General features: G+C 38.5%; 5 protein-coding genes across 5 annotated transcripts; 2 read left to right on the top strand and 3 right to left on the bottom strand.

Annotated features, from left to right (window-relative positions):
* Positions 1-2,693: 2,693 nt before the first annotated feature.
* On the top strand, positions 2,694-3,572 carry GCK72_024645 (uncharacterized protein; the record flags this gene model as incomplete). Its single annotated transcript, XM_053735975.1, has 1 exon — positions 2,694-3,572. One exon carries the CDS (start codon positions 2,694-2,696, stop codon positions 3,570-3,572), a length of 879 nt encoding a protein of 292 aa, XP_053579541.1.
* GCK72_024644 (uncharacterized protein) lies at positions 2,712-4,085 on the bottom strand (the record flags this gene model as incomplete). The annotated part of the gene is made up of 4 exons (XM_003118402.2): positions 2,712-3,464; positions 3,521-3,625; positions 3,673-3,949; positions 4,027-4,085. 4 exons carry the CDS (start codon positions 4,083-4,085, stop codon positions 2,712-2,714), a joined length of 1,194 nt encoding a protein of 397 aa, XP_003118450.1.
* Positions 4,086-4,915: 830 nt separating this feature from the next.
* GCK72_024643 (uncharacterized protein) lies at positions 4,916-8,033 on the top strand (the record flags this gene model as incomplete). Its single annotated transcript, XM_053735974.1, has 8 exons — positions 4,916-4,976; positions 5,576-5,683; positions 5,893-6,016; positions 6,060-6,222; positions 6,272-6,361; positions 7,389-7,567; positions 7,620-7,822; positions 7,870-8,033. 8 exons carry the CDS (start codon positions 4,916-4,918, stop codon positions 8,031-8,033), a joined length of 1,092 nt encoding a protein of 363 aa, XP_053579540.1.
* A 40-nt stretch (positions 8,034-8,073) lies between these two features.
* On the bottom strand, positions 8,074-10,468 carry GCK72_024642 (uncharacterized protein; the record flags this gene model as incomplete). Its single annotated transcript, XM_053735973.1, has 11 exons — positions 8,074-8,214; positions 8,264-8,428; positions 8,482-8,625; positions 8,670-8,807; positions 8,853-8,930; positions 8,978-9,264; positions 9,399-9,503; positions 9,548-9,879; positions 9,926-10,019; positions 10,070-10,365; positions 10,413-10,468. The coding sequence occupies 11 exons, from the start codon at positions 10,466-10,468 to the stop codon at positions 8,074-8,076; spliced, it is 1,836 nt and encodes a 611-aa protein (XP_053579539.1).
* Positions 10,469-10,928: 460 nt separating this feature from the next.
* GCK72_024641 (uncharacterized protein) lies at positions 10,929-11,916 on the bottom strand (the record flags this gene model as incomplete). Its single annotated transcript, XM_003118011.2, has 4 exons — positions 10,929-11,263; positions 11,310-11,447; positions 11,502-11,627; positions 11,820-11,916. The coding sequence occupies 4 exons, from the start codon at positions 11,914-11,916 to the stop codon at positions 10,929-10,931; spliced, it is 696 nt and encodes a 231-aa protein (XP_003118059.2).
* Between the last annotated feature and the right edge of the window lie 7,573 nt (positions 11,917-19,489).

Here is a 19,489-nt window from a genome sequence, read left to right as displayed (position 1 = left end):
GAAACGAAACCCCCTTTATTTGAAAGAATCTCTCTTGTTGCCTAGTTTATCAATCAAATCGACACCTCCGCCTATCAGAAAAAAGAAATATTGCGCTTGATCGGACCTGGGGGTGAAACGAAAAGAAAGGTGTTGTTTCGTTTCTTTTTCGGTCATAGGAGAGGTTCTGGTGGCGGTGAATGGAAAGGGAAACACTTGAGGAATATATATCATTACGAGATGATTGAAGGTCTACAAAAACGGAAGAAAAGATATGGGAGACTGTGGGGTGGGTAAAAGACAAAAACATGATAATGGATAGTGACAAGGACGAGTAATAGAAGTAATGGAAACGGATAACTGGTCGAGAGTAAAGTTTCTTGACGCGATTGACTATTAGATTTGAATAGTAGATAACAAAATGAAGAGTAGGGAGGAGGATTGATTAATGAAGAATTGGTTTTTGACACTGAGCGCGAGAATAAATTCCATTCGACAAATCGGGTGTGGAGAGAAAGATGAGTTTTCGATTGCTATCGACATGAGGTAATTAGCATGTCAGTATTAAATAAATAACATTTCCAATGACAGACAGGTAGGTAAATGTTGCAGGACTGGCGCCAAATTTTTGATGGGAGAGTGAAAAGAAGCCAAAAGGAAACAAATTCATGTTCAAAGTTTCTAACTGACTCTGCGTTAAGAAGGAAATGAATGATGAAGAGGAATTCACCGTTTCCAAAACAAAACACATGATGTAAAAAAAAAACAAAAAATAATTTGAACATGGGAAAGGATGAGAAACCTTCTTTCAAGTTTTCTGATAGACTTTCTTACAATATGGAGAAAGAGAGAGACTAAATTCAATTTCAGAACAGAACCGAGATTTAATTGCAGTTCTGGTTATTGCAATACGTATGGCTGGAAACTAACAAAGAAAGAGAACAAAACTGATACCCCATAATACTAATACAAATTCTAGATTGCTATGTGTGTGGAGTAAAGGAAAGCAGCCGCATCGTGAAGGTGTTTTTTCACTCTAACATTTTTGTTGTAACGTTTTTTTTTGCAGAAGAGGAAAACATAAAAAAGAAAGAACTCAACCAATTGTACTAGCTTCTAGAGTTTATGGCAGTAAGTTATGTTAGAAAAAAGCGACAGAAAAGACAAAAAAATGTGGTCGAGGAATGAGTGTTGGAGGGTAAGAAGAATGGGGAACTGTGATGTGCTGAATAATGTGATGGGAATTTGGGAAACGAGTACTGAGGAGCGCGAGCAACGGGGGAAGATGACGGAACAGGAAATATATATCGAATGAGAAGCGGTAATTGAAATGACTCTCCATATGATAGATGACAGGGTGTCGCAGAAAAAGAGGCCAACGATGAGATGCGAATCACCTGCTCCTCTCCTCCCGCCATCCATTCCTTATCCCATCCATGGCCCGGCCTCTTCCCTTTTCGTCAAACCGCCTATGATAATTTCTAGAAGATTTATGAAGCTCTCTTGATGATGCGAGTCGCCGATGGTCAGTCATGTGAAACGATAGGGAGGAGGAAAACTAGATGCAAGCGTCAAAATGAATCATGAACTGTTTTTTTTTGTCTTTCATAGAGAAACTAAACACGAGATAAGAGACGGTTCATTATCCGATTCAACTTTTCTTCCAATTAATCAATTCATCACAATTTTTCTCTCATTTTCACAAACAGAATAACCTTCCCAGTAGTATGAAGCGTTTTTGAACAATAGCTATAGGTTTGGTATATGTAATACCCCACCCAATGTGGGAAAATTTTTCAAGGTCTCTTCATTCACTGTGAAAAAAAAAGGAGACCAGTGGACAGTGACGATGCGATATCATACAATGAATAAAATGATGAAGTACTACAAATAGTGACCAGGGTGAATGTAAATGCATTTGAAAGTGTTGGGACTGAATTATTAATTGGAACAAAAAAAAACAAAAAAAAACTAACTGCTTATTGAAAAAAAGTTCTAGGAAACTAAAAACTTCGATTGGAAACAGAAGAGACGAAAAGAACTAAACTCGAAAATTTACAATTTCCATTTCTATTTACGCAGCGCATAATTCACGTATTTTTTCCAACTGACCGGAAACATGTATTGTGCTCGGACTTCTTCTACAAACACACGCACGGTATTGCACAAAGATCGCGCAGTCCTCGCGTACGCAAGTGTATATTTCGACAAAGTCAAAGTGAACATCTCGTATTTCTTTTTCGAGCAGAAGACCCAAATGTTGAGAATAAGAAGAAGCAGACCTAATTCCCAAAATCTAAACAATTCACTAACAGATTGTTTGTTGCACAATTTACAATAAGCAGATGGATTCTTTTCGTAAGCAGTGAAAAGTGTTCGCTAGTAAAAACTCGAAACATGTGTGATTCGAGCCACTCATCTCATGCTGGAAAATGTAGGGAGAGTACGAAGCGCTTCTTTCTTCATGAAAAAGTGAGAACCACATGTTTCTATAGCTTTGGATTTTTTGTTGAGCATAAACCCATAAAATTGTGTGTTTCTTTCCCTCCCAACGCAAACTTTGTTATCAAAAAAGAAGCGAAGAGGGGTTTTAGAGTGTGAAGACCATATAAAGAATGAACGTACTTTTTATCACATAACCAATTTTATTACAACGAAGCAAGGAATGGCAAAGGACACATGTATACTGACTATCCGGTAATAAAACTTAAATTATGAAGGATTGTGTCAGCTTAAGCGCTCTTGGAGGTGGCGAATCCAACTCTCTTGTTTCCGTGGTCGAAGACGGAGTAGAAGCGTCCAATGAAGACGTCTCCGAGAATCCAGAGTGGTCCAGCTGGGGCTGGGATATCCATTCCCATGAATCCAGAGAGGCAGGTCATTCCTCCGTTTCCGTTGGACATTTGGAGAATGTAGTCCTTTCCTTGGAGGTCGAAGTTTTGTCCTCCGAGAGTGAAGGTGATGTTTGGCAACTTTGGAATCTTGCTGCACTCAACCTCGTACTCTCCGTTGAAGAGTGGGATTCCTCCGATCTTGTGTTGGATCTTCTTGATCACATCAGTTGGTCCAGTGAGGAGGGAAGTTCCGGTATCAACAATAGAGTCGATTGGTCCGTTAGTGTAAGTGGTTCCATCAATGCTGACGGCTCCGAGCTTGATTCTCCAGTAATCCATAGAGACGAGTGGCTCCCAGGCGATGTTTCCGGTGTAGTGGTTGGAGTCAGTGTCGCAAAGGGTGATTTCTCCTCCGTTGGCGATATCATTGGCGTCACGGCTAAGCCAGAAAGCGAAGAGTTGGTTGGGGCAGATGGCGGAGTTGGCGAAGATCTGGTCCATTGGTTGGGAGATCTTGTTAACAGAGATAGTGTCCCATCCCATTCCGAAGATTCCGTCGAACTTGGCAGCGACGAAGGTGATTCCTGGCTCAGAGGTAGCGCAGGCCAATCCTTGGGTCTTGTCGGTACAGAATGTGGTGTCATGGGAGAACTGAAAAAAATAATGAAATTGAAAAGAAAAACTTATGAGAATAACAAGCAACTTACGCAAACAACATCGTTGTCAACGGTTCCCTTCATGGATCCAGTTCCGTATTGAATTTCGAAAGAGGCTCCAGTAGCAGTGCAGGTCGAGGACTTCTTGCAGTCGAACTATAACAAATATTACATCAATTTATCTACTTTTTACTAAAACTCACTCTGTTGTGCATTCTGCAGGCAATATCTCCGAATGGGCAGTTGGCGCATGGAACCCACAAGTTGGAAGATCCAGTATCGAACAAAACTTGGAAGTTTTGTGGTGGAGTTCCGATGGTGATTGGTCCGTAGTATTGAGCGTTGGAGTAATCGGAGAGTCCCTCGTTGAAGGCATCATTGTTTGGAACGTATCCCTTGATGTACTTGGTCTTAAGGTGCTCTTGGATGGCTGGGAACTTGAACTGCTCACGGGTGTAGGTACGCTTCTCAAGCTTGATTCTGAAAATTCAACATGCATTAGAAACAAATTTATTATTAAAATAAAGTAACTTTGATAATAAAAGTATACAACTAACCTCTGGATGGCAGCAGCCACGGCGACAAGGGCCAGGAGAAGAAAAACGCGGCCAGTCATGGTGCGTTATCACTAACTGAAAGTTAGCAGCACGGTTTCTTTTATATGCGTCGACAACTCTTGATGATATAATTGTACGTCACGACCGTTTTTAGTGATAATTAGTGGAAGGAGGCTGGCTGAAAACGGAATTCTCCTCCTTCATCAAGTCAAACGTTTCGAGTCGTCTATTAAAACGCTGTACTTTGTGTGTAAAACGTGCGAGAAAACCATAAAAAACGAGAAGAGTCCGGGTTGACTTGCTGACAAGAATAAGTTGTGTTTTATAGCGTTCCTGTTTGACGTAGAAATGAATCGAAGTATTCTACTCTATTGTGAATGAAGAATATTTGTCACTACTAACAAGAATAATTTTTCTGATCAAAATAACAGTTCCAGGAATCTTAGTATTTGCTCTGTCTGTTAAGGTATTGTTAGGTTGGAAAAATTACGATTCCTAACATATCAAAGTGTGTTCTTCTCGAAAATTCTAAAAAGTCTCGAACTTTCTAGGCAACAAACCGTTAATCGGATTATTTCAAAATTGTCCACTAAACGCGAATCGTCATTATCGTCAGATAGTCTAAGAGTTTTGCAATTTTGAAATGATAATGAGGTGATAGGAAGATGGACTACGAAATGAAAGTTGGACATTGGACGACCGATAAAAATTGTGTTCTTGATTTAGTGTCGATTCGTCATACGGGATTTAGAAAACAGGTGAGCATACATTACAGAAATCATCGAAACAAGTTTTCAAAACTAGTCTAGGGTACTTTTTTGATTTACGGTTTTATACAACTGACAGTTTGATTTATAAAGGCTCATAAATTTTATTTTTCACACCCGCAATGCAAGCCCATTCCTTCATTGTTATCTCATCTCTCAATCGCTATCAATCAACAGAGCCACGTTAGTTCATCTCATCAAGTTCATCATGTTCTAAAATATATCGTCAACAATGATTTCTCCGGCGGGTCTCGATGGCTTCGTGTCGCTCAAACCTCCAACCCAGTCGGAGGAGCGGTGTAAAAAGCAAAAGTTTGTGCGGATGGATGGCTAGGCGAGCAGAGTCGTTGTAACGGATCTCGTTCCACACGCCACATCTCTCTCACACGAAGTCTTCACTTAAAAATGAAAATTCGACTGCTTGGTTTATCGATATTTTGTTGGATACTACTAATCGGCACTGTTGATTCATTTAAAGCACCACAACATGTAACAGCTACAAAAGGAAAATTTTTTGTTCACACTCTCCATTCTGCCAATTTTTTTCCGAGCACTGGTAATATTTACTGATTCATAACTTCTGACATGTTTTCTTGTTTAGTTAAAGTTAAGTGGGAAGCTACACTCAATAATAAGCCAGCTCTTCCCAATTGGCTTCGTCTGTTGCCGTCTCGCCACCCGGAAATCGCTTATCTAATAGGTGATCGTTTAGTTTTATTACTAACCAATCAACATACTGAATACGAAAATCATCTTGTGATTTTTATCGCTTTTTATTTCAGGCACTCCCGTTACAAATGTACAGCATGTCACCCTACATGTGATAGCAAAACGACTGGATAACTTTGACATTCAACAACGAATGATTGTGATTAACTTAGTGGAAGACTGTTAGTTTTGCAACAACATGAACATAAAAAGCATTCAAAAAAATATTTTTAAAGCGTTGTACCAAGGGAATACGCAACAGATTTTTGAGTTACCTGTGAATGGCCTCGATGTGGAAGATCTGGTTTCAAATCGAGAGCGAAAAATAAGTGAGTAATACTAATGCACTGCCCTACTTACTATTTTGTGACGCATCATGTTTTTTGTTCAGCACAACTAGAAAACGCATTACGTAACACTTTCCGTGGTAAAAATGTGAACCCCTACATCGCGGGGATCCGATCGAGATATATCATTCCTCGAGGGAAAGAACATATTTTCAAAAACAACGTTGGGTAAGAAAGCAAGCTCGTCGACAAGGAATATCTTGAAATTCAGGACCATAGTGTATATTGGAACTCAACAAAAATTCTACCCAGGAACGCTTTCCATTGTGAAAAATCTGCAGACGGTGCCAGACTTTTGCACAAGACCTTCAACAGTTGTGATGAATAAGTATTTCGCTCCGACTTTCTCAGTTGATTGGTGTAATGTTGCCGTGGTGAGTCACCGGAAACCATTGTGCTATATTATGCTAGTTATATTTATAGAGGAATATTTCATCAGTGGAAGATGAAATGAATGAAAAAATCATCAATGAGAATACTGAAGAGAAGCCAAGAAAAGAAGCTGTTGTTGAGGTGAGATTTACCTATTTCGTTTATTGAGTATGTGTTCTCTCTTTGCCTGCGGGACCAGCTACCTTACACCCCGAGCGGACCTTCCCCGTCTTACCCGTAATGACCCCCCCCCCCTCCCGTCTCCATTCGCCTGACCTATTCACATATCTTCTCCTCGAATACCTCCTATTCTAACAGCAGCTATGGTTGAGTGGTAGTAGTGCGGTACTTCGGTCCTCGTACTCTATGGTTCGATCCCGGCAGCGGTCTGAATGATGACGCCTCGGCCCATCCTCTACAGATCGTGTATGTTAGGTGTGCTTCGGCCCCGAAAACCCCCACTGGTGTGCTTCGGCCCCGCGAAAAAACGTACGATTCGTCCTACGTTTTGCGCTTTTCAACTTGTTTTTTAAGAAGTATTTTTGTTTAAATGAGATGGCATCACCTATCACCTATTACATATCGTCGTTACTTGAAACTAAATTGTGTCACCATTTTTTTCTATTTTTCAAGAAAGACGAGAAGTGTATTTTTTAAGTTTTTCCATTTTTCTAGATTTCTCCCATTTTTTGCCAGTTTTTTTTTGTTAACCATGTCGAAAAATGCGAAAAAAATAGCAAAAATGTTGTTAGACCAACCGTCAAATGAGATTGGTAAAAAATGATTTCTTGACACCCGTGCATAAGGAAAAAATATATTAAAATACATTTTACATGTCATGAAAATTCTTATCCGTTTTTTTATATGGCCAGAGATTTTATGCCTAATCGTCAGATTTTCTCTGCACTCTCCGGAAAGAGAGATAGATGGACGAGGAAAAATACTCGGCTGTGTAGTCCTCTGGGACAAAAGCATTTATTTTTCTATTTCGTCGTTATCAAAGATTATACAGAGCGTTTAAAACTGTTTCAGCAACTGCACCGTTTAAAAATATTTTGAGATGTTTGTCTTGCATTAGAACTTAAATATGATTTCGAAAATGTGATTATTCCGTGTCTTTCCCAGTTGGGAAATAAAATCAATAACTAAAAGAGACTTCAAATTGCAGGAAACAAGTGATAAACCGGAACAACCACCACGAGAACTATATGGATATTCGGAACATGGATTCAGCATCGTACTGGTAGCCATCATTCTGGGAGTCTGTGCACTCCTCATTTTTGCATTGGTGCTTATTTTTTTTGGGTCAAGAGAAGGACAGAAATGGAGAGACGACAAAACGTCTGGGTATGTCATATTGATATCGACTTCCAAAAAATGACAAGATCATAATTTTCAGTGAAACCATGGGAGAATTTGTCACAATTCGTGACAACCAAAAGAAGTTGCGAGAGCTTTCTCTCCAACGACAACTTCTGAGCATGGGACCAGACACCAACTCCACTGCTCCTTCTGGAATTCATTCATATTTGCAATCGAGAAGCAGGGCTCCAAGTACCATCGCAAGATTCAGCAAGAGTGCAAGTAGACTTAACGATAGAGGTAAATGCTCTTCATGACGCTGCTTATTTTACCTATTGCTCTTTTAGAAGACACCATTGAACTTCTTCCATCCGTCGATCACGTCCCAGTTGGCAAGCAGACTGTTGCAGAAGCTGCTAAACAATGTGGAAGTTCCTTGCACTTGTACAGAAATCCACTTAGTGATGAAAGCGATGAGCAAGTCACTGAAAGCTCAGAAGATGAAAACTAGAATGCGTAATGTTCATTGATAATATATTCAATAAAAGATCTCAATAATCAAATATTGGAAGATTCGTGAATTTAGCAGTACACGAAGTTGCAGTACAAGCAGTGGTAGCTCCTTCGAACTCATAGAACATGATAAGATTGGTACCCTTGTGCAGGAAGTCAGATGGGATGTAGAGTGTTTGCTAAAAATTATTTTAGAAAATTATGCAAAAAAAACTTTTGACGTCCAACCTGTGGTCCGATAGAAGCCCAATATCTTCCAATGTTGTACTGGTTGATAGTAACAACTCCTTTACCCCATCCTCTAGTGTCGAGGAATGTGTCAACTGGTTCCGTCTTGATATGCAAGTTTCCAATAAAAACAGATGGTTGGCTTGTTACTGCAGATTGTGATCTCTAAAATAAAATTTCTGAATATTTCATCACATCCTTTTCTAAAAATAACTCACTTCAAAATCCATGCTCTCAAAGATATGTTTCTGCAAGTTCTCATAGTTTTTGACCATGCTGATTTCATATGTTTCAATAGGCACTTGACAACTCTCCCAGTTTTCTAGAGTGATGTTATGCATGTACACGTTTCCTTGGATTCCCTGATATTGAAAAGTTACAAAATTAGCAATCGAAATGTGCTTACTCGAGACATAACAGGATACATGTTATGAGCTCTACCAGTAATTTCCACAATGATTTCCAAAGAATTGAACTGATCCAAGCAACCTTGCACATCAATGGTGTTATTGTGAATTGTACCGAATTGTTTGTAGAGTGCACCCTGAGAAATTTCACTTGATTCTCTGGCATCACTGAAGTGTCTTACCACAAAGTTCTGGTTTAAAAAAACGTATGCATTGTCAGCAAAGGTCGGTATGTAGAGTTGTCCGCATTCTATGATTGTCTGGAAAGTGAACAATTTAATAAAACTGTCTTAACCTCAAATTTTACCGTATTATAATAAATATAACCATAACCATGTCGAATGTACTCCGCGGTTCTTGGTGTCTCTGGACTTGCCCAGCACTCAGGGTTCACTCCCAAAATAAATCCTGAGATTGTGTCAAACACAGTCAATTGAACATCCGGGTAGGCAATTCTTGGAAGATTTGAGGGTATTGGTGTTGGTGGATACGCCCATCCAGGAATGTTATTGATCCAGTATCTGATAGCAATGTATAGCTGATTCACGTCTCCAGCTTCAGATATTGGAGCAAATGAGTCGTAAGATGTTGTTACTGGATATGGGTCAACTGCTCCATTCCAATATCCAAAATTGGTTCCTCCGTGTGTCATGTGGAAACTAATACTGGCTTTCAATGAAAATGCAGCTAAAAAAAAATGATATGCTTAAAACTTGTGAATGACTCACTCTTTGCAGTTTGAACAATTAGGTCATTTGAATACGGGTCAGTCACATTCTTGCCCCAAAGTTTGAACGGATTAATCATAAACTGAGAAGCAACAGCAGGAGCTCCTGAAATAAATTTTTCGCTGGTAAACAGTGATTAGTAGGCATACCCTGCATAAACGCTTTCTGCATGTTAAACCAACTTTGAACTTCTCCGTCCACAGCAGTGGGTACAATTTCAATTGTCGGTAGTACATTAGGAATAGTTCCACATCTCATAAATTGAATGACCGGAGGATCAACAGTAAACAGAACTACATCATTTCCCAAGTATTCTCTAACAAGATTTGCAAGTTGAAGCATATAAATCTGATCACAGATTCCAAGTGCTCCGTAGAAATGCTCAATCTGCACCATCAGAACTGGTCCAGCATTCTTTCTCATTAATGGTGCCACTTTCACGAGCAGATGTTTCCACCATTGAGTGACCTCGGCCATAAACCTGCAACGAACAATTTGTTTAGTGAATGCAAGATTTAAATACTTACGCTGGGTCACTACTACGGTATTTTCCAATCTTCGTGTTTCTGATCAACCACCACGGGAGACCACCGTTGTCCCATTCAGCAGAAATGTAAGGTCCTAAATGAAATGGCAATTGGATATTCATAAAACTAGAATACTGAACATACCAACTCTCAGGATGGTGTACAATCTGTTAGCATAAGCAGTATTAATGAACTTTACCAAATCCAAGTTACCAGAGAAAACAGGGGTTTCATCCTGATCGAACTGATGTAGATTCCATGGAACTGGTACAGTAATCGCATTAAAACCTAGTGCGCGGACTCTTTTCAGACGATCATCCCATTTCAAATGGGGAATTCGGAAATAATGAATTTCACCAGCAATGTATGTGAATGGATCTCCGTCAAGTAAGAACTGGCTGTTGACAGTATCTATTTTAAATGATGGGGATGAGTCTCTCCTGGAAAATTACATTCAGTAGTTTTCTGACCTGTTTGTTATAATTACCCTACAACTGCAGAAACTGCCAAACATAGAAATATGAAAGCGAGTTCTCGACTCATGACTGCTGACGAGTACGGAATAAAATCAGTGTATTATCAGTTCGTTAACTTTTGCTTCTTTATCATTTTTTATGGCAGGCAATTATCAAACGTCAAAAGTTGATGTTGAAATGAAAAACCAAGCTAAAAACAAATATCATTTGATTTTTCGAGAAAGCTTATTTCAAAAACTACTCGATAGCCAAAAAAGATGATTAGATGAATTTGAAATCACAATGTGTTTGAGAGCGTGTATAATATTCCAAGTTGAGAACATATACTGATCATAAAAAAGGCGATGCTTGCAGTTTTTCAGAGAAGTTCATGTGTTGTAGTTTCTGCTCTAACAGGCACTTGCATTGATTAAAAAGTTAAAATTAAACATATTTACTTGAAAAACTGGTCATTCATATACATCAGATCAGATAGAATCATATTCACACATATATAGTTTTCAAAAAGAAGAACGCAATGTCCCATTTCAATATCTCATACGGGAACCTCCTCTGAAGAATCGTTCACCGCGTGGAAGAATTGGACGTCCAAAGTTATTTCCATAACCTCCTCCACCAGCCATACGATTGAACCCAAAATTGTTTCCATATCCATTACCACCACGGTTCCCGTAACCATAACCATTTGGCTGGTTTGGAGACTTGGTAGGTTCCGTTGCTGCTCCTACACTTCCTTTGATTCCGTCGTCAACATTCGAGTTAACGTTTCCACCATTGAATGGGTTTGGTCCGTTGTTGTACCCATTGCCATTTGGGAAGTTTCCACCTGGTTGGGGACCATTGTAACCACTCGGACTATTGCCTGTAAGATCTTGGTTCAAATCGAATAAGAAATATGCAATACAAACCATTGGGCCACCAAGGTTCTTGACCCTCTCCATTAATCTGCCCATTTTTTGAGTTTTCTTCTGTTGGTTTCTCTTCTTTCGTTCCGATGCTTCCTTTTATAGTATCATCCGGTGGAGGTGGCTGCGGACCACCGAATCCTATAATGTACACCTACTATTCATAAAATTGAGTTTTATATTTTATATCCCTACCATTGGAGTTTGGTCCATTCCAATTGCCCATTGGAAAATTCCCTCCTTCTCCTCCGCCATTATTCCACATTCCATATCCATTCTGCTGTCTTTTTAGACGAATTTGATCAACAACGATCCCTGTTTCTAGAATTAAAAAAAAACATTTTGTGAATGCTATTTTTGAATTTTTGGAATTTTTAAGAACCCAAAAAACTATTTAGGTTATATTTGGAGAAACAACACCTGACAAATCTCTTGGGATTTATTTCGTCTATCAGCACTTCTTGTTTTGACACTTTTTTGTTCCGGACTATATACGAATGTAAAAATACGTACGTTTTGCCTCGCCGTTTATTTCTAACTCCTCCTGCGTCACAGCAGCAGCTACAAATTGAATCAGAAGAAACAGGGTTCCAAAAACTTTAAATTTCATTTCAAGTAAGGTTAAATGTTCCTGAAACTCTTCTTTTTTTTGGAATAGAAAAATTTATTCGAGACGGAAAAAATGGTAGAACTAACGAGTGGTAAACAAGGTTCGTGCGAATAGATGAGCTAACCGAATCACCACAAACGTTATCCTATTTATCCAATTTCCTCGAAAAATTTGCAATTCAAAAAACCTGAGCCAGATGGTGATGCTCGTTTCCATTTTATTTTTCCTTTTTGGCATTTCTCTATTGCTTCTGGTTAAGACTCTACCACGATCAATGCTCTATGACTTTTCATCTATGTGTGTCCTTATTTAAATTATCAGTCTATTTTTACCATTTCCCCCATTATTTTCCGCGCATGATGATTTTTGAATATTCATGAGCATTATTTGGCTAGCTGCCATCTATTGTGAGTAGGAAGAATGGTTATTTGAGAAGATGAATAAAGTTCAACTTGATTGAATCTAACGGATAAGGAAGCTGTCTACGATGAAATGCAACAAAAGGGAAGGCGAATAGAAGCCAATAAAGGAGAAAAGAAAGAAAAAGGGAAGAAAAAGTAAAAGAAGTAGATAATCATTTTGAGCATTTCAACTTCTCCGTCACATTCAAGACTAAAAATACTCGGGCGATTTCACTCGAGGCGATTTGTACCCCGTCTCTTTATTTCGTATGCAAATCTGTGTTGGACAATCCTAAATTATTTGGCAAGTCTTGTTCCAAATTAGACTACTACATACTTAAGCTTCTGATTTCTGTGTTTTGTAGTGTTTTCTGATATATGTATACATGAGCAGAAATTCTTACAAAACTCACGTTCTTCATTTTGGAGTTTACGGTAGTTGCAGTTTTATGAAATTCGTGATTCCAGACATGTGAAAATTGTATTTTTGGAGAACAACTGATACAGTAGAATTTCGTAAAATCAGAATAAAGACAAAATATTCATTCTAAGAATCGCTCTCTTACCAATTCATTTCATATATCTACTTACCAAGGAAAGTATGTAAAGGTGTATACTGTAGTGTCATATTGAGCATTCCAAGTTATTCATAGAATGACTTAACCTCTATATCATGATTGTGTCTATCTGTTTTCGTCGGGGTGTTAACCTTTACACCCATTTCCATCCACCACCTTTTGGTGCATTCCCGGTTTTCGCTTTCTCAGAAGAGACGATTTCTCCCTTCTCTATTTTCTTACCGCCAATTCTTGTTAGCACATCGAGCCATGAAAACCTGAATTGAGCTCATTTAGTAGACGAGCACGCTAGATGAGCACGTTGGGAAGGCGTGTGATGATGACGAACCCTGGTGCTCATCTATGCAACCTTTGCACATATCTCCAAGGTTTTGCTTTTCATTTCATAGACACGCTTCATTATTTTTGTGAATGGCTTGAATGATTTTTGAGAAAAAAAAAGATTGATTTGCAATACGTTTTTCATTTGAAGCATTCGATGCAACTCTACTTTCAATGAACATTTCCCTATCTTGATTGTTCTTTGAAAAATCGAAATCTCGAATTCATTTCGGAAATGGATGTTCATGCTTCGCCTCCGTCCCAAATGGCTTTCCCAGTTAAAAGGTATTTTTTGTTATTACCGCTGCATTTTATATTCCACATTGCTCTATAAAACGATGCTCTTCCGATATCTCATGAATTTTTCGTGCCTTTGTTACACTTTTTGCTTCGCTTCCTTTTATTTTATGAGTCTGCAGTTCCAAGTATGAACTTCAGTTGTGCAAGGTTATAAAAAATCTACTGGTAGACGTCGACGTCGCATTTTTTTAGCGGGAACTCCGTGCTATATGTCAACGGAATAGGTCTCTGGAGATTGTATCAATCAAAATTTTCAATTCAATGGGATATCCCGAAGAGTGAAGGCTGATGCTTTAAAATGTTCGGACGACATAGATATCCGGTTTTTTTAGTTCTTCCAAGCTTGATGTGTGTTGACACTTTAGAAACTTTTTATTTCCCAGCACAAACTGTTTCAGAAGGTTTATTTTAAATGTTTATTTGTAAGCTCTAATCTCCTACCAACATTTTTCTAAAACGGTATTCTGCCTTGATGACGCATTTATAAGAAGTATAATATTTCAAATGGGAAAATTTGCAAATCGGATAAGGACGAGTGCACTTCTTAAATCCAAAACGATACATTCCCACAGTTTTTCTTCCAATTTCTTTTTCTTCGTCTCTATCCATCTTCCTTAGACAAAATCTGAGCCGTTCTTTACTATCAAATTTCATAATCTTCCGCCCATTTTCCCTTTCCTTTTCTCGTCATCGACCTCGTACCAATACCAACTGAAAGAATAGGAAAATCCTTTTTCTCTCATACTATTTTCTTTTTTACTGGAGCCATTGTCGAACTTCTTCCAGTTTTTCGCCTCCTATATATCCATTTCGTTATACCCCTATTCTTCGCCGCTCCCCCCTTCCCGTCAACTCGCTATTCAAAAATTTGGGAAGATCCTTTTTCGATGCTCTTCTTTTCTGTTTTCCGCTTTTTCCTGTGCGGTTTGTTCGTTTAGAGTGAAAGAATTGAGACAAGAAAGTAGAAGAAGAAGACGAAGGAGGGAAAACGCACCCGTTTCTATCTCTTTCCTAATTTTTTCGAGCTTTGCGGTACATGTGCCCCATTCGACATCAAATTTGTCTCCGGGTCTGTCCATCTAGTTCGGTTTTTTCAACGTTATTTCTTAAATCAACCCGTCACAGAGTTTTTTTTCTATTTTTTCCACTGTATCCTTCCTGCTTTAGAGTTTTCTTTTTCGAAGCTCAAAGTTCGTAGTTATGTGGTTTTGGTGTAAGACATACATAGATAACAAGCTTTTGCTTTCAACAGAAACTTGATACATTTCTCCTGTTTCATTCTCGCAAAACACAGACTTCTTAGAATTTTTTCAAACTTTGTTGTCTTTATTTTACAGAATTTGTATTTTATTTTATGATGGAAACGTTTTTTTAAACTGTATTCTTGAATACCTTGTTTTTCACTGATCATATGAGTTCTCAAGCATAACAGTATTCTAAATAGCCTAATTTCGGAGACATAACAAAATAACATCCCGACTCATTTACTTCCACACACATAAGTACACCATCTCACTTTTCAACTTGACTTCCGTGTTCTTGTAGAGTTGTTCTGAGGCCATAATAATAAATTTAGTCAATTCCAACTAGAAAAGTTCTAGTTACTCAATTTTGTCACCTTCTATCCAACCCAACCCAACTTTGCATTAAAAAGCTTTCATAGTTTGTGATGTTTTTTGTTGAGCACCATAATAACGTGATCACATCAAAAACAAAACACGTTTTGATGAGCTAATGCTAAAATAGACATTGTTTGTTCTATACTCCGAATAGAATATTGAACAGCGAGGCTTGAAGCGGTTGAATAATTTATCACCAAATTGGTTCCGATCTTGCATTTTATTCACTCCACCCACTTCCAGCCAAAATGTCGACATGAATCATGTGTCATGTTTTGACGGCGCTTTTTAACGATTTCACGGGACACATGAGTATCATCTCCCCCGTGGGAAGCAGTTGAAGAAAAAAAGATAGAAGACATAGGTACTCGAGGCGTGTCCACCACAAAACAGCTCGGACACTCGTCTAATCCCTCCAGCAATTGTCTGCTACCTTGTGCCACCCTTTTTCTTTTCATAGTGCCCCCGGACAACGCTAATTGTATCATCGTTGATCAGCCACCGACATTCGAAAGTTCTGATACACTTGGAGCCAATGTAATGTATCCGATGAGAAAGAGGTGAGTTCTTTGTGAGTTCTCCTATTTGAGTCCTTCTTTCCCGGAGGGCACTGCACGCCACATTTGTTTTCGTCACCGCATCAAATGAGAAACAACTGAAGATTGCTATCTGCTAAATCAAAAGAGAATGCCGAATAAAAAATAACTGCAGAATAAGAAAAAGGCGGGAAATGAAAGAAGGTAGAATTTAATTTGGCTCTACTTTATAGTGACCACATGATAGACTTTGTCTATTTCCTTTTATTCTGGGACTACGGTAGCATATTGAAGATAATCTTGGTGATCTGTGACGTTCATTTCATGTTTTCAAATGAGAGTTGAAAAAAGAAATTGCTAGTCATATTGTGTTTTGCCGTGAGCTTTTGTTAGTAAACATATTTAAGCCTATAACCGACACGAAAACCAGAGTTTATTAGCATTATTTTATTTCTCCTTTCGTTGTTTTATGCCGCCCGCCTTTGCTTTTCGACCAATTTATGAGCAGACCGGGAAGCAAAACGGTTGAACAAGAGAATGATCTTCAGAATTTTTGCGGCTTCTGCTTTTGCATTCATTTCCTCTTGTTCGCCACCATATTCTGATTTCACGACGTCTACACATGAGTTTTCGTGGGAACGCGTCAGTTCCTCCCCACCCAAAAAAGTTGTGTTTTTATTCGAGGCACATAGAAGTCGGTAGTCTATTTTTCGCCCCGTCTGGTAGTAAGATATTCTGATATAGTTGTTTTATTTTCTGCTAAGAATCTTGACTGGCCAACAGAAAACACTCAGTGGTTTGCTATTGCAGTAAGTTTTCAGACCCCTCCGTTTGATTTTCGTAAAAATATCCAAACAATTTTTGAGAAGCTGGAATTTTCGGATCCAATTACACTTTCCCCTCCGTGAGTCTACTTTTCTGAACTGATAGTGGTTTTTTCACAAACGAACACTCTCTTTTTCAATTGTTCTTCTGTTTCTCCGATTTCGTCACAGACCTTAAGAGGTCGCGAAGCTCAAGAGGTGTACACTAGAACACTCTTTTCTTCATTTTCTATTTAGAACACCAATTAGTTTTCAAGATTATCGCTCCATCGTCTGTGCTGACGTCGACAGGGTTCTAGTTTTTTGGATGGATGATTTCTTGGGAAACATTTAGTGGGTGTGATTAAAAGACGATCACTTTGACTTTCCCTTATATAATTTTCAGAAATGTTTGTAAAAGATTTAGCTAATCTTACCAGAGAGCATTTTGAAAGGTCGAAAAGGATATCCTCTATTTTGCTTAACCGAATTTTGATTCACTAATTTATGGCGAAGCGTCAGAATGCCTAGAATATCCGGAATAGATAGAGTATGCATGCATAGTGCGAGTTTGCGTAATTAAGCTTGAATCTAATTGCATTCTTTGTTGATTACATTATTTGCAAAGAAAAAAAGAAAGAATACCAAAAATTGAAATTTTGGATAAGACAATGCAGATGTTTCTTGTCGTGTTTGTTCAGAAGACTCATCTGTTTGACTCATAATAACATTGCTCCAACACGCTGAAAACACAAAAAATTGCGAAGACAGCTGTGAAGTGTGATTTATGCAAATACGTTCAAAGGTTATATCCCAGAAATAGAACTTGTTTATCCGCTCCTGCAGTCGGAGAAAGGCACGGTTTTGCTCAATCTTGCGTCATCGGGAGTTCCGAGCGATCTTCAAAGAGAAACACCTGTTGGATCATTGATCACAAAAACAAAATCATTTGTGAGCTGGTATCAGGTGGCATTGAGATAATGATGAAACATTTGTCTGGGGTGAGAAGAGCAAGTCTATCTATCTTTTAGCAGGAAATGATCAAAAGATGGGACACCGTAAAAAGAAGAATGGTCATGACTACTTGATGATCCAGTGCAACCAAAACATATACTTGGTAGTTTGGTTTTTCTTGCAGAGTTTACATCCACTGATATCTTGATTATAGTTGTCCCTGAAAACATCCACTGATATCTTGATTATAGTTGTCGCTGAAAATGGGCTTATAACACGGTGCATACATCTTTTCCCTTTTTCTGTCCTGTTTTTCCAGTCTTCATTCACTTTCCATACTTTTGTCAGAATCGTTTTCTTAACTCGGAATAAATGCAATCTTGTTTCGATTGCGCTCACGTTTTTTTTCCAGCCGTTTTTGCCCCACCAATTTAGAGCGGTTTATCCAATTTCCCCGATCATACATAAACATGGCATGTGAATAGGGACTGGTGGGGGTAAGAAAGGAGAAAATAAAGAAGAACACAAGCTTAAAAAGAAGGGGGTAAATAGGAGGGTAGAGTCAGAAAGAAAGGCAGATCTGCGAGAGTGTGTGCATGGCCTCAGTGCATCTCATCGCTAGCCGAGGTCCATCTCGTTCCCATTCATTCCTCTATTCATTGACCCCATATTCATCTGGATCTGTTTCTTCTCCACTCGGAAAAAAACCTCACCAAGAGGCTTACTTGCGGTGGATCTGATCCTGCTCCTGCTCCTCCCTCTTCTACATTCCTTCCAGTTACACAGAACAGCTAGCTAAGCCTCCTTACCAGGGGTGTGGTCATTTTCATTCTCACTGCTTATTATTGTGAAGACCTTGCTCTTCATTTCACTCTTTCTGTTTTTCAGTTTTCTTGAACGTTGTTCAAAAGAAAAACGAGAACAAAAAGATGAGAAGACATTATTCGTATCATGATCGTCCAGCAACCTATGCGCAGTGGTCTAAAAATAGACGACTATTGTTGTGCAAAATGCTTCCCAAGTGAGTTTACTTCCAATGACCACACAGAAGATCATGTCTATTTCTTGTCGCAAAAAAAATACGTTTAGCCGAGTAAAATGTTGAACAAGACACACATCTTGAGTGATAGACTCGATTGAACTTTTGTGTTTTTGCACGGGTGTAAAAAACAGAAAAAACGTTTAGTAAACATATTTGTCTGATGAAATCTTATTGTGAATTCAACAGCTGTTTACGTCACAGAGTCAGGGACCAACACGGGAAAATCCCTTTTCCCAGTGTATGTGCCTCAACTGTATTTATTCAATTTTCATTAAATCAGGGGACATGTGTTCGATGATTAAATCTTCCCTCTGGCACAATTTACATTGTAGAAGTCACGTTGTCTTGGAAAGATTAGCGTTTTTTCGGTAGCTAAATTTAACCGAAGATTCACAAAATTCATTCGAATTTTTCGTTTGAAAATGGCGAAAATAACCACATTCACACGAAGGTTTAAGCTCTGGATTCCCTATTTCTTCAACTCTATGGTTCAGAAATCATACAACTTGACGTTTTGGAGCTTCTATAAGAAAAAAACGTTCATGGCGTTCTATCACATCATCATCACATTATGAATGAATGATTTATTGCGATATTTTCTATTTTTAGTAGAAGAGAATAGTCAGATTTAAGACATGAAAAGAGGAAGTGCCTAGTTCTCTCGACATCATTCTTTTTTTTTCTTCTCTCAACCTTTTTTGCTGTTTTAAATGATTGGAATTCATTAGTCACTGAAAATTTGTTTCCCCTTTCATAAAACTAAGCGTCTCATTTACTACACTCACTTCTCTCACTAATTTCCCATCTCTGTTTTCTCAACTATGTCACTCTTGAGAGCAACCGGTCATGGCTCATAAATTCTAGGGACCGCCCGAGAAGAGGTCGTATTATTTTTTGGGAGCTGAAAAAAAGTACTAGACATCTGGAGATGTGAATATTTCATGAGCAACGTTTTTTTTTTCTTATCTCATTTTTACTGCACCACATTCAATTTTTGTTCGACGGATGAAAATTTATCG

The sequence above is a fragment of the Caenorhabditis remanei genome, chromosome X, assembly GCF_010183535.1.
Source record: "Caenorhabditis remanei strain PX506 chromosome X, whole genome shotgun sequence".
In the NCBI taxonomy this organism is placed as follows: Eukaryota; Metazoa; Nematoda; class Chromadorea; order Rhabditida; family Rhabditidae; genus Caenorhabditis; species Caenorhabditis remanei.
This window is presented reverse-complemented; position numbering and strand designations above follow the sequence as displayed.